This window comes from Aquila chrysaetos, chromosome 7 (genome assembly GCF_900496995.4).
Source record: "Aquila chrysaetos chrysaetos chromosome 7, bAquChr1.4, whole genome shotgun sequence".
NCBI classification, from domain to species: domain Eukaryota; kingdom Metazoa; phylum Chordata; class Aves; order Accipitriformes; family Accipitridae; genus Aquila; species Aquila chrysaetos.
The window spans coordinates 39,852,542-39,867,204 of record NC_044010.1 but is presented as its reverse complement, the minus strand read 5'-3'; the positions used below and the strand labels follow the sequence as shown (position 1 = coordinate 39,867,204).

The following is a 14,663-nucleotide window of genomic DNA, read 5'->3' as shown; positions in this document are numbered from 1 at the left end:
AAAGATTCACAATTTATAACACAATAACAGTCTTGGTTAATCAATTGTCTTACATAAACCTTATCTTTAAAATCTTTCCAGGACATAAAATGCAACAGTTTAGAATTCAATACATAAGTCCAGTTACACCATCAGGAAAGTTTTCATCATTCAGTAAACAGATCAGTGGATTCCTTTTCCCCCTTATTGCATCTTTTTCCTATAACTACCTTACAGAAATCCTCTCCCTTTTAAACATACTTTTTCCAGATTGTCAAGTTCAAAAGCTAAAGCTGTCAGCTATCATTTAGTGCAACTGTTATATGTACACTTAGTTTTTAATTTTTCTTCCTAAGTTCTTCTCTTTGATAATTTTCTCAGGAAGTTACTACAGGAAAAAATTAGAAATATGAAGTAGGGTTGAGCCAATTTGACATCTAGATAAAGCAAAACAGTATCAATCTTACCAATTGCTACAATTTCTTCACTTACCACATCAATGTTTATTTCAGGGATCTCTACAAATCCACGAATCCTAAGTACTAGTACTCCTGAATTTCGCACTGCTACCTAAGTGAATGGACAACAATGTGATTGTTGACAAGACCTTTTTAACATCATTATCTCACCAAATCTGTCATAATTACAAGAAAAAAAAGATTAAAAAGAAAAAAAAAAAAAAAAAAAGAACCAACCTATCCCACAGATATAGAGTGGAAAGAGACATTCAGCATAATTTGTAATGAAAATATGAAAATAACTCTGCCCTTATAGTATAAAGCATTTTTGTTATGGAAACATAGAGGTAAAGAAAATGCCTTCATTTTCTAGAACATATATATACAGATTCCAGTGAGATGTGGCTTCAAAGAAGAACCAATCATGCCTCTGTGGCATACCATATCTGGGATAGTCATAGCTGTCAATTAAAAAAAAAAAAAAAAAAAAAACAACAAAACAAACCAACAAAAAAACCCAACGAAGTTTTAGGAAAGACCAGTCTTCTGCAGGCAAAAATAATGTTGCAGGAGGCTGTATCACTGGAATGAACAGTTTTCTCCAACAGGAGAAAGCTGAGTGGATGGGTTAGATCTATGCATCAGCTGTGAGGATTGGAAAGTATACTACAACACAAATTGCTTGACAGAGGTGCTGGTACAAAGTAGATACTATTGTTCTGAGCAACGCTAAATCTGTTTTAGAAGTGGGAAAAAAAGAAATGGATACTAAGTTTAGCAAGCATAATGTAGGCAGCCACAGAAGATAGAGAATCCAGGATTAGAGTCAGAAAAGGTAGCAAAGATCAGCCCCATGATAGCATCCTTTTTCCCATTCTCATTTATCTGACCAAGGACAAGTTCAGGTAGCAGGCATGCGGAAAACAAAATAGGATTAGATGTTTATTGCACTATTATCAAATCACATCTACTAGTAAGTCCATCCCTGAGATGACCACAAAAAGAAGTCAAGAAATTAAAGACACTACAGTATTCCAGTCCTGCTCCTCCACAGATCATAAAAACTGCAGATGTGTCTACATGATCGCCTGAAGACAATCACATGTTAGTTTCAACAGTTTGCCAGTGGTATTATATGAACCAGCTCAAACCAAGAGGCTGTTTTGATACTTCAGAGCAGGACTGAGAGAAAATAACAGAATAGGTTATAGCAGCCATCAACTGCTTAAGAAAACCTTTTTTCTTTTTTTTCTTAAAAAGCATTAGAACACTGGAGATAAAATCCAAAAGATGCTCAAAAGTACACACATCTCCACACATAAACACACAATGTAACACTCAAAAGACAAAGTTCTTCCAGTTTTGTATACCTCCACTCTCGTATCAAAACTCATTTTTGCATTCGGAGTGAAACAGATTTTGAGATCAGCATGGCCTCCCACAGGTACCACCCCTTCAGAAGGGGTGATCATCATTCCAGGCAGTGGGTTTGAATCAAGAACCTTCAAACACAAACAAGAAGCATTAATAATACTGAAAAAGGGAGGGAGGGTGTTTTGGTTTGGGGTTTTTTTTAAATATCAATATATCTACCATGAAGATTTTATATTCCTACAAGGAGAACCTTCATAACATATCATGCTAACTTGGACTTAGAAGTTTGGGGCAAAAATACAGGCAAACAAAATAAAGTAACAGATTCCTAAATATGTTTACTGTCAGTTTCTACTATGAAATAATTTTTGCACACCAGCTGGAAATTTCACAGTCTGGTTTTTGGGTTGTTTTCATGAAGTTATTAAAATTAAGACTTGCTATCTAGCAAGTCTCCAGAATATTCTGCAAAGCATTTTTTCAGTGACAGATAAATTCCTAACTTCTTTTTTGACATTCACAGTTAGAAGATGGGACATACGATCCTAATACTGTAAAGTTCAGTAATAATACTAGGAGTAAATATTCAGTTTACCCACAATTATTAAGGACAAAAATAAAATTTGTTCTCTTCTAATGCACTCCAAACAGATAACTTTTCAAAGTATAGCTACACAAGTGATAATGACCAAGACCAACCAGCCATCTCTTGGCTTAAGAGTAATTGTGAAGGCTTAAAAGGCCGGGTATGTTTGCTTGTTTGTCTTATTGATTATGCTGATTTTATTCCTTCAGGCCCATCCTCCAAAAGTGTAGTAATAATACTTTTTATTACAATGCCCAGTTGATAAACAGAGAAATATGGTACAAATCAAAGTAAATTAATCAAGTTTCTTAGTACCATAATAATGTAGTAAAATAATTCTGAGGATTTAAATGAAAATTAATTTAGTAAAGCAAAATAATCTGTGATCATCACATCTGTGGTCAGGAGAACAAATGAGGTTAGGTTTCATACTAATTCATGTATTATGTCTTTACCCACTCTGGCATCCATCTCATCTCTTATCTAATTCATAATACAGCCTATCTTCCTCTCAGATGTTACTCTAGCAAAGTAATCACATTTGCTGTGACCAGTCTGGGCCTATGCATGCACTGACTGGGCAGCCAGTATCAATAGGATGACTAGCCAGTTTGCTCTGTCTCTCGAAATACAAAAACCATCCAAGCTGTAACTGCTTTTTCACAGGGTACACCAGTATGTGGTTCTACCCTCACCACTGGTTCTCATGAAACTTCCAGAATCTTTTAGATCATTACCACTTTGCTTGTCTGTCAGTCCATCTATCCATCAATCCAAATTTGACAGAGGGACAGAATTCCTACTCACATAAACCTTGTTTATTCAGAAAACCAGACAAAAAATTAAGTAGGTGTGTATCTAATAACTGAGAACAGAAAACTGTAACATGATCTGATAAAATGAACTCCATTCCTTCCTCCCCACCGCCAGAAATCAAATATGCTAAATATAATTTTAGTTTACTTGGAAGTACGCATGATTGTGTCCTATGTTTTGAAGAATGGCTGTTCTACAAGTAGATAAACCCATTGGACTATGACTGAAGGGTATCCTTTGTTCCATAAACTGAACTTTAGTAGTACCAAGCTATAAAAAAAGAAGAGAAAACAAACAGACTAAATAACATAATATTAAGTACAAATAAATAATTCAGCCTAATTTTCTTTTCGTTACATAATGAGCTAATATACTTGTGGAAATGCATAAATTAAAGTATTCAAATAGACAAACACAGTTTAAATGTAAGACAAGATTTACTCAATATATTGAACTTATCTAGATTCAAAGTGAACAGACACAGTCCCAGAGATATTTCTGGGCTAATTTCAAGACAAATAAAAATATTTTAATTAAATTTAATTTAACAGCACAAGCTCCATGATTTTTTTTTTTGATCCTAAATGTGTGATCAGCACAAGAAACTTTAATAGCAGTAGAAATGCCAATATTCTACTTTACACACATCCTGGTTTACATATGGCAATTTCCAAGGCTTCAAAAGAAGAGGAAAAAAAGCTACTGGGGAAAAAAAATAAAAGAGAAAGTAGGCACATCAAAAGGAAGGGAAAAAGTTTTCTTGGCTCCCAAAATGGAAGTTCTAGAGCATGCAGCTAGTAGAATACAGTAAAAAAAAAAAAAAAAAAATCTGTCTCCTTCACACTCCCTGGCATGTAACATATCATAACGAATGACTAATCTAAGCTGAATTTCGCTGTTTAGAAGACTATCCAGAACACTGCTTTTCAAAGTATCAAATACCATATTCAAATAACAATACAAAATTACATTACAGCCTGTTGTTACCTTGAAGCTCTGAAACATACCTTCCCCCACACACCTTGATTTTTACCCCTGTAATATATATCTAAAGAACTATCATACCACCTTCTCAACCACCTCTCAACCTTTGTTTGGCTAAACTATGCGTGCCAATAAGAACAATTACCACTTAATATATAAGGACCACTAAGTTGTCGTGCCAAAGGAAGTATATAGTTGAAAACAAGAAAAAAAGCAAATTGTCTTTGTCTTGCTTTCTCCATCTGCTCTAGGGTAGGAAGGCTCTACAGAGGCATCTGGACAGGCTGGATCAATGGGCCGAAGATAATTGTATGAGGTTCAACAAGGCCAAGTCCCAAGTCCTGCACTTGGGCCACAACAACCCCATGCAGTGCTACAGGCTTGGGGAAGAGTGGCTGGAAAGCTGCCTGGCAGAAAAAGACCTGGGGGTGCTGGTTGACAGCCGGCTGAATACGAGCCAGCAGTGTGCCCAGGTGGCCAAGAAGGCCAACGACATCCTGGCCTGTATCAGAACTAGTGTGGCCAGCAGGAGCAGGGCAGTGATCGTCCCCCTGTACTCGGCACTGATGAGCCTGCACCTTGAGTCCTGTGTTCAGTTTTGGGCCCCTCACTACAGGAAAGACATGGAGGTGCTGGAGCGTGTCCAGAGAAGGGCAACCAAGCTGGTGGTGAGGGGCCTGGAGCACAAGTCTTATGAGGAGCGGCTGAGGGAACTGGGGTTGTTTAGCCTGGAGAAAAGGAGGCTGAGGGGAGAGCTTATCGCTCTCTACAACTACCTGAAAGGAGGCTGTAGTGAGGTGAGGGTTGGCCTCTTCTGTCAGGCGGCTGGTGATAGGATAAGAGGAAATGGCCTCAAGTTGTGCCAGGGGAGGTTTACATGGGATATTAGGAAAAATTTCTTTACTGAAAGGGTTATCAGGCATTGGAACAGGCTGCTCAGGGAAGTGGTTGAGTCACCATCCCTGGAGGTATTCAAAAAGCGCGTAGACAAGGCACTTCAGGACATGGTTTACTAGGCAGGGTTGACAGTTGGGCTCAATGATCTTAAAGGTCTTTTCCAACCTAAACAATTCTATGTTTTTATGTCTTTGGAGCAATATTCTTTTCTTAAACATGTCAAATAGAAGCCATATAAAATTAAAATAATTTTCTGAATACACGATAATATAAATATTTAAGAAATTACTTGTGTTAAAAAAAAAAAAACCTGCACATTTTGCTTCTCTAGATCTGCTGTATGAATTGTTACCTTTGCAAAACATTTCAACTTAATTGTGTTTCCTTTACGCACACACAAGTTGAATTCTCCTTCTTCTGGAGAGTTGAACCCTGGATGCCAAACAACTTCGCACTCCAGATCTCTATAAGCCTCCACAAAGCCTAAATAAATGAGCATAATTTACACATTATAGCATACACATGTACAATTATCAAATTACACTGTATAACTAGAAATAACATAAGCACATTAAAGTGAAATGACCTTCTATTACTGAAGACTAAGCCTACATTTCAAAGGTGTTGAACAGTATGTTGAATTAAGTAAAATTAGTTTCTGAATTCTCATGACAATTGCATAATCTGTTTATTAGTATCCCGCAGTAAAATACACTCAAATTTTACTAGTATTTTTAGCCATGAATTACTCAAATAGTCAAAATTTAAAAAAATAAAAGAACAGGATATGCTTCTTGAATAATAACAATTTTGGGAAAGACCATATACATTTTCTTGCTTGCAATTGAGTCTGAACTCATATCAGCAGAAATATCTTTTCTCAAGAATCAGAGCACACCAAGTTCCTGATCCAGCCAAATCTTGTTTGAACTGTGTAATACCAATTCAGTTAGCAGTTCTTTAATAACGGAGCTCCAACATACTCCTGCAGAACACTATCTTTCAAAGGAAAGAAGGTAAAAGCTGATGTCTCACACACTTCTAACAAATACTGATCCATAATGCAAGTGGAAACTAATCCCAGATTGAATTCCATTTGTGTCACTCAGACTGTCTACATCAACTTCTTAGCAGCTTCATTCATACAGTCCTTTTGGAAAATTTCCTATCCTGATGAGCTGTATGATATTACTAACTGCCATTAAATAGCTGCTTCACTTCTTAAATATCAGCAATCCGTGCTGAGAAAAATGGTTACCTAAGCGCTGCTGGGTGGACATAGAGACAACAAACTGGACTGAGTATGCACTTAGGTAGGGCTTATACAGGGAGTGCTACTACGGTATTAACACTCTGATCTGATACTACTTTTGGGATACACTGATATTGACCCAAATCTAAAAAATACAGTTTATAGTATCAGCTGAATGTTTGTCTTATTTAACATTATTGACATTCAAGACACGTGCACACACACTGTACTTGCATAGTATACCTTTGGTTGGACATATAGAAAATGCAGTTCCTCTATCTGTAATTATAGGTTTCCAAGTAAACTCAGCAGGATGGTTTCTGGAATTGTATACCCTGACAGTTGTTCTAAATTCTGTCTCTGCTAGGTAGCCAGGAATAGGATTTAAAATCACTTCCCTTGCAGACAGCTCAAGTTCAACAGACACTGCGTTTGCAACTACCAGCACATGCCCAAGGTGTTGGTTGTTTATTGTGTAAGTGAAAGACCTGTAACATAAAAATACATATGTCTCAATATTTTTACATATATATTATGTTGTAGTCAGAGTAAACTTTATGTGAAATATAATCATTAGCAAGAAAATACTTAACAAAACAATTGATTGTGAACACACAGTTAAGACTGAGAAGAGAAAGCAACTTGTAATTGTTTTGCATACAACTTAAATTATGTCAAAAGTGAAGATCGTCCCAAAGGATGATCAACCTCATACAGTCATTTTAACAGCATTAGTAAAGTGAGAGTTCCATCTCCATGCCAGAAGGCTGGAAAACAGTTTGCCTATACATTTACTCATGAGCTGCATCAAAAGATCTGAGCATAGATGTAGTGATGCAACACTATGCCAGAAAGAGCACAGTATTTTCCATAAAATTTATCCTAACAAATACACTGTAAAAGCAAACTATTTTCCCTGATATACCTGTGGTTATATGGGCTTTTGACAGCTTCATTCATACAGTTTGTTGGGTTTTTTTAAACCCTATGAAACATTACTATACTAGCAAAATTTTGCAACATAAAACTGCATTAATTATTGCAATATCACCATAAACAAGTGTACGCCATTAACACTTATCATAATTACACTGACTTTAAACCAGACACATGATATTTTTTATTCTACTACTCCAAAGAAAATATTTAAATTAAGACAAATATAAGAAGCCTTACCTTTTAAACATTCCAAGAGTGTTTGTCTCAAATACAATTGGAATATGAGTCTTTGTAAGAGGAGGCACAACCTGAGACAATGGACCCGTCTGCTGTAATTCATCAATTTCAATCTCAATTTGTATCCATATATGAACTAACAAGTTATTGATGATGTGCAGTTTTCTGGCTGTTGTAGAATACACACAAACATCACCAAAATCCATAGTAGAAGGACCTGGAATATATGAGAAATAAAGATATTCAACATTAAAAAGTGAATGTTAATGTAAGGAAGCATAACTACTAAAACATTATGATCAAAACATTTAGTTTCTCAAATTACAGAATTAGTCAGCTAGAACAATCCTGTAGCAGAACAAATTCACACTAGAATTTGGAAGTAAGTACTATGCATGTTCTGTGAATATTTTCAGTAGTACAACTAAAAAGCCAGCACCAACATTTATTTCTTAATTCTGTCTGTTAGCCAACTATTAAAAAAAGGAAAAGCAACGTGCTAATTAGTAAAGGCATTATTAATAATCATAAATACTTCTTTTTATTAATCAGGTATTTAAATGGCTAGACAAGCAGCAATTCACTGAAAGTTTATGCACTTAACCCGTTGATTTGCTCCCTGATGTGTGACCATTTGGTTTAATAACTCACGTAATTTGATGACGACAGAATTATCTCGCTACTTTATTTACCTCTATCACTGGTTTTTATGCTGGTCTGCAAACTTTAGTGCTCATGGCACTGATCAAACATCTTACAAAAAGTACTTGGAGTTTTGTATTAATATGTTTATCTTATTCTACCTTTCCCCAAGTGTATCAGTATACACAGCTACACTATTCAAGTTCTGGCTTCATTGAAAATAAAAAAAAGCCCAGAAAGTACTGAAAATTTTCACTTTGCTACTAAATAATTTTACTGAAAAAAAATTACCCTAAAATAGACCAGTTTTAGTACCAAGTGTTGTTAATAGATGAGTCTGTCACAGACTTTAGAAGGTGATACTCCCCATCACAGAGCATTCCACTGAAATTATTTTGAAGGAGGATCCTGAAGAATTTTTACTTTTTTGGGGTATCACTGTTAATTCCCAGAAATATTTTGAACACTCCCATGAATCTTCCTGATATTAATGCTGGTCCAGATACTATCCAATAACAAGGCATAAGTGTATGAGTAACCCTCATACTATGCTTTGTTGATTTCTCTGTAATAGGCTGTTTTATGAGTAGTCTTTAAAGGAAGCTCTCCTTTTATATGTTCATACCTATTTATATCTCAGTGTTTTCTGAGGAGTGCAAGCTTTAGTTAAACACTACTGTAGATATCAAGCTGCCACCAAATTAAGCTATTTTCTATTCAAGGTGAACAATCATGAACATAAATTGTGTTACTATAAATAAGTGCTTTTATAATAACTATATGCATTTAGTAACCAAATTAAAAATCTTACCAATGAATATTTGATGAAGCTGCTTGGATGTCAAAGTTAGACTACAATCTTCCTTCTCCTGGGTAGAATATGGCATAGCGCTAAGCCCACTCCAAATCTATGATAAGCATAAGACATCTTCTCAGAGCAGGATCAAAATTCTTATGCTTTTTTATATGGTAAACACATTATGCTTACATTACTACTCAAGCATTTAACTTACTTCTTTGATTGAAGATTTAGAACCAATTGCTGCCAATTTTCGACTAGTTAATAGGCAATTCTCATCTAAAGGAAGCATTTTGAACTGTAGCTTCTCCTTGTGAAAGTCTGTGATCGAAATCTTTGGTGACATAAGCCCTTCAGCTGGTTTAAGGCCTATGCTCACAGAATTATTATAAATATCAAATTGCCTATAGGGGAGGGGAAAAAAAAAAAAGAATATGGAAATCTAGAAGTTTGAGCATTTCATGTTTACACATTAAATTATTTAAGACTTTTAAACATAACAAATAATATTTTAAGTAGGAAAATTTCATTATTAAAAAAACCTCAAGTACAGAAAATGCCTTGAAAAGTCTTTTATTGTATTGTTTAGGCAAGGATTAACAACTGTTGCACATTTTGTGGCAACTGCTTAGCTAAATAGGTTGCAAGCACTATGGCTACCAAAATATAAATATTATATCATGTCTAAAATACCTCTTAAAGAACAATGAAGTTCTAAAGTCAAGCACTTAAAAGTTAGCAAATGCCAAGAGTACAAAGGATCATTTAATTGTATATGTCTGAACCGGACCACTTACAGCCTAATTTTCAGAGCAACTAACTTTTCTTGGTCAAAGTTCAACTCCAACCAATCAATTTCACCTGCAACTAAGAGATTTAAAACTTCCAGAGATCTTACACAGATGTTTTGTATCAAGTATTCAGAAAATTATTACTATGTTTGATAGTAACAGTGCCATTCATCTGATAACTGTGAAATTTTCCTTTCTGTTCTTGCTCCTCATGTAATAGACCTTGAATATATATGTTATGGTCATATAAACAACAGTTCATCCACTACACAACACGAGTTCCTTTCAAGAAAGCCATACATCATGTGCATGCATAAAAATAAAGTAAATCCAGCTCTGCAGGCCTTGTCTGAATCATGATGCATATAAGCAGAGCAAGGTAAATTGAGATTACAAGAATAATCCACTGGCTTTATTAATTTTTAAATAATGGGCCTTGCAAACTTAACACTTATGGTATTACTTCTCTTGCTTAGGAGGCTTTACGGGGGGGGGGGGGGGTGTTTGTTGGGTTTTTAAAAAAAAAAAAAAAAGCTTTTAATAGTAGCAGAGCTGTCAGTTGTGCTTTTCCATTATTTTGCTCCACAATATACCAACCAAATACACAAATTCATGAAGTAAGAATTTACTACAAGATAAGGCTAGAAGACCAATATAATCTTTTAACATTCTCTGTTTCATTCCACAAATTATATCATAATTTACATACTGAATCCATCACTTTGGGTGAGCTAGACATGCTAGTTGGAAATACATCCAATTTTTTATATAAAAAGAAAAGACAATCCAACAGAATCAATGTTATGGTTTTCCTATTAACCTTAACTAACTGTTCTTAAAACTTGGCATCTTATTTTAAGTTCATTTTAATTTCAAGTTCCATGCCTCTTTCCCTACATTTTACCCAGGAAATGATCTCTAAGTGTCTAAATGAACATTTGAACAAAACAGGTTTTGAATGCATTATAAATGAAGGCCCCAAGACCGTAAGCATTTCAGCGTGGAACCAATTTAGGTGTATGACTGGTGTCACTAAGTTAATTCTGCACATATATACACATATTTTTCATATAAGCCTTCATGCTGAATATTTATCCTTTAAACAAAGTCTTACCTAGCAGCATCTTTCTGTAAACGACGCTGTCTTAAACTAGAAATGAAGTCTGCGTAGTATTCCTTATGTGCTTCTTTTGACAATCGTTCACAGTCAGTATAAGAAAACTCCAGATCTATATAATTATATCTTTCAGTCTTTGTGAAAATAGTCCTAAACATTTAAAGAGAACTGTAGTTTTGCTATGTGCATAAAATGGTTCTGGGTCTCGTTAGAATGAAAACACATTGATTTTGCTATATACATATTTCATTGCAAATATTCTTTTTATCACAGCTGATTATTAATATTTGACCTTGTAAAGGCAACCATAAAAATGAAATATTGAAACTGTAATAGCTACATTTGAAGTTTCATGTAAGAAAAGCAACTCAAGAAGTTTATGTGCAAGAGGCTCAAGGTTAAGCAGAATGCAATGAATTTTAAAGAACTTTCAGCCTGTAAAAAAAAAAAAACCCAACAGTAAACTATCATATGAGTAACCAATCTTGATCTACTACACAGTATATACAAATGTGTGGTTTTAAATATTATATTCTCATAATTTTTACCTGTACTTTTTATTCCGTTCACTAGGCCTAATGCTGGCTGCACGGTCATTAGGAAAAGCTGTAAGTGCATCACCCTTACAATTCCTGTTTATCTGATGAGTATGAATTTGTGTTTGGGTGGATTTAAGCATCGCCACAGGTGCTATATCAGTGTACCGTCCTGTGCCATCAGCTACAAACTGTCCAGTTGCATTGGAAATCATTGGTGTTATACCTTCAAATTCAAATAAAACATATTACATACACTTACACTAATACTTTCTAAACAAAATTCAAAGTATTAGAAATTATTTCTTAATTTATACTGGTCCACCCAGCAGCACAACAATCAGGCACCCATCCCATTTTGTTTTTCTCAAACAAGAGGGAAGACGACCATACTAGCAGCCAACTGCCTTCCCTGGCCTAGATCACAGACTAACAAATACTAGAGCCCAAACCACTAGTACTATGTCCAGCTGTGACATTTTGTCTTGCACATGCACATGACCAAACACTCGGAGCTGCCTCTGTCACAACACTGTCCACAGTGTCCTAAAGCTTGTCTTAAGGGCTGCAAACACAGGCATGATTTTCGACAAAGAACTCCCAAGCTAGCACAACTACAAAGAGAGCTCAGATCTTTTTCACTCTAGTTTTAGAAAAGCACATACAAATTAAAGAGAAAAATTATGACAGAAACTAGGCCATGTGTTTTCTCACCTCTCCTTACATTAAGTACATGTTTAAAACAGCACTACAAATAATTAAATCCATTCCTCAACTGCCCCTTCCTCCCTCACCTGCACAAAAACTGATACATTACACTACACATATTGGTTTTATGCACATTAACCTTACTTTACTCTAAAATGGCTACCAAAAAAAAAAAAAAAAAAAAAAAAAAAGAACAAACACCAAACTATTTTCCATCCTCCAAACTATAGGAGTGATTACAGCTTCTACTGCCCAGGGAGGCACAGTTTGCAAGAAGCTTCATTTCAGTCTCTTCCCCCCTCCACCAAATGCAGAGAGACAAGTACACATACTCATCCACAGAGACTGGGAGAAGAGAACAGGAAGATATAGAGACCATCTATATAGGATCTGAAAAAACTCACTTTCCCTCCACACTTCAATAAAGCTTAAAAGCAAAACACAGATATCAGTAGCCTATAGAGTACAGATACCCCTCATAACCTCTTTATAAATGTGCAAATAGGAGCAGAATGGGGACATTAATAGAGAAAATGTTAGGCAAGAGCATTTAGAAAAGCTGACAAAACTTGAATACTACATTAAATCTTTGATCCACAGAAACATATTTTAATTGTATTTCTGAAGCAGGAAAACTGCAGGAATTCTAGATTTCAACAATAAAACCCAGAACTTGCAAAACTTTAGTTTCTCATCAATTCTTGATTGCCATGGACTTGAAATACCTTCCTGAAAGTAGCAGGAATGTCCAGTGGCTTATCAATCATTCTGATACTTGTAGAAAGACCAACATTTTATCCTGACTTTCCAATTACTTCCTCTTTTTACTTCCCCACAATGCACACTCTGAAAAATATGGGTATTGCCTTCCTGTTTTTCATTAGTGAGCACATCTTCAAGTGGGCAGCAGTCAGTTAAGGAATATTCAAGCTCCCCTCCTTACCTACACACAGAAACCAGATGCACCACTGTACAGTACAGCCCCAATTGCACTCATACTACCTGCAGATGCTATGGCATATTTGATGCTAGAAAAAGCTACGTTTCCCATGACTGGTTTTAAAATCCAGTGACAGGCTTAGTCAAATCTACTGTAAAGTGGTTAGGAACATGAGGAACAAATTAGAGACTAATTATTACATATCCTGAAAGATTCTTTATGCTGGCATAGGCTTCATACGATGGGAAGAGTCAATGGACATGGGACAGGTAGCAGGCTGTATAAACTGCCAAATTCACCTGGCACTAGTAACTTTCAATCAATAAAGAATACCCTGTTATCTTTCCTAACTTCTTTCTGTGCTTTACCCGTCTATCTACTTACAACTGAAACATATTAGCACTCTGTAATGGCATCGCTGCCAAAACCTGAAGCCTTTATTTTCTGATTTATAAAAGTTAAATAATCATATGATGAAAATTTATGCTTTAATAGTTCAGGTTTTGTTAAAATATTGGGGGGGGGGGGGGGATGTTACCATTATTTTAGCTATTGATTTATACTCTCATGAGTATATGTCATACAATTGAGCATTCCCCCTAGTCCCAAAGAGATATTACTTTTTAAAAACAAACTAAAAATAGTAAAAAAATCTCTTTTATAATGTTAAAAAAATGTACTTTTAAAACATTTTATCACTTGTCACTTATCTTTTTAGCATCTTACCAGGATTAATTTTGAATAGAATGTTTTTTCGTTTAGATTTGCACACACCAATAAAGGTCAAATACATGTGGTAAAAGGATTTTGTCTTCGAAACCAGTAAATTATTTTTCTCTAGTCCTGTACCAATGATATCAACAACTTGCTTCACTTTAAATGTTCCTATTTGATGGGGAGAAAATGAAAATATCACATCCTGGAAAAGAAAAGTCATTATGAGACATATGAGGCAGAAAAGCAAAGAGAAAGGTTTTGTGTAACTCTGTTTAATTGAGTCACTTCTCTCCACACTTACTTCTAAGATAGGTGTTCAAAACTGGGCTTTTACAGTATGCCAACTGCCACACATAAATTAGCAATATAAGGAAATAGAAAACTGCTGCACATCAGAACAAGTCTCACTTGCTCATTTCTGGGACAACTTGTTCTCTCTTGTGCCCTGAGTTCCAGGTTATGAAATTATGAATGTTTCCATATTTGACTTAAGTGTCGCAAAGTTACTTCCATTAAAATAAATGTTATCTTACTCGAGTATTTGTGATTTACTGAAAAAAAAAAATCAAAAGGATCCTGCAAAGGTTTGAGTATGAACCAATGCTTCTCAAGTCAGTAAGATACAAAAAGATTTAAAGCCAGGAAAAACCTGGGTAAAGTTTCTTTAGTATTACAATTATTTTTTTGAAATTTAAAATAACACTTGCTGCTTCCTAGAATACAGGAAAGAGCATTCAAAGACTCTACATAAGGAAAAAAAATTATATATTTGGCTGATATTAAACATCATGGCTACTGAAATGAAATTGTTCTGGTTTACATTCAAGAAATTCCACCACTGTCCACTGTAAAGTAATCTGCATTGCTACATAATCGAAGAGAAAAAGTTAG

The 14,663-nt window shown here is 35.2% G+C and overlaps 1 protein-coding gene across 1 annotated transcript in view; it reads right to left on the bottom strand.

Annotated features, from left to right (window-relative positions):
- Positions 1–14,663, bottom strand: part of CFAP47 (cilia and flagella associated protein 47) — a 354,799-nt gene that overhangs the window by 324,355 nt on the left and 15,781 nt on the right. The window contains exons 9-19 of the mRNA XM_041125007.1: positions 13,782–13,974; positions 11,420–11,633; positions 10,869–11,021; positions 9,178–9,367; positions 8,976–9,072; positions 7,523–7,739; positions 6,590–6,834; positions 5,447–5,577; positions 3,361–3,483; positions 1,808–1,939; positions 472–549 (exon numbers count right to left, since the gene is read on the bottom strand). Of these exons, the coding sequence (XP_040980941.1) occupies positions 472–549; positions 1,808–1,939; positions 3,361–3,483; positions 5,447–5,577; positions 6,590–6,834; positions 7,523–7,739; positions 8,976–9,072; positions 9,178–9,367; positions 10,869–11,021; positions 11,420–11,633; positions 13,782–13,974 (1,773 nt within the window). The remainder of the gene's footprint in view (positions 1–471; positions 550–1,807; positions 1,940–3,360; positions 3,484–5,446; positions 5,578–6,589; positions 6,835–7,522; positions 7,740–8,975; positions 9,073–9,177; positions 9,368–10,868; positions 11,022–11,419; positions 11,634–13,781; positions 13,975–14,663) is intronic.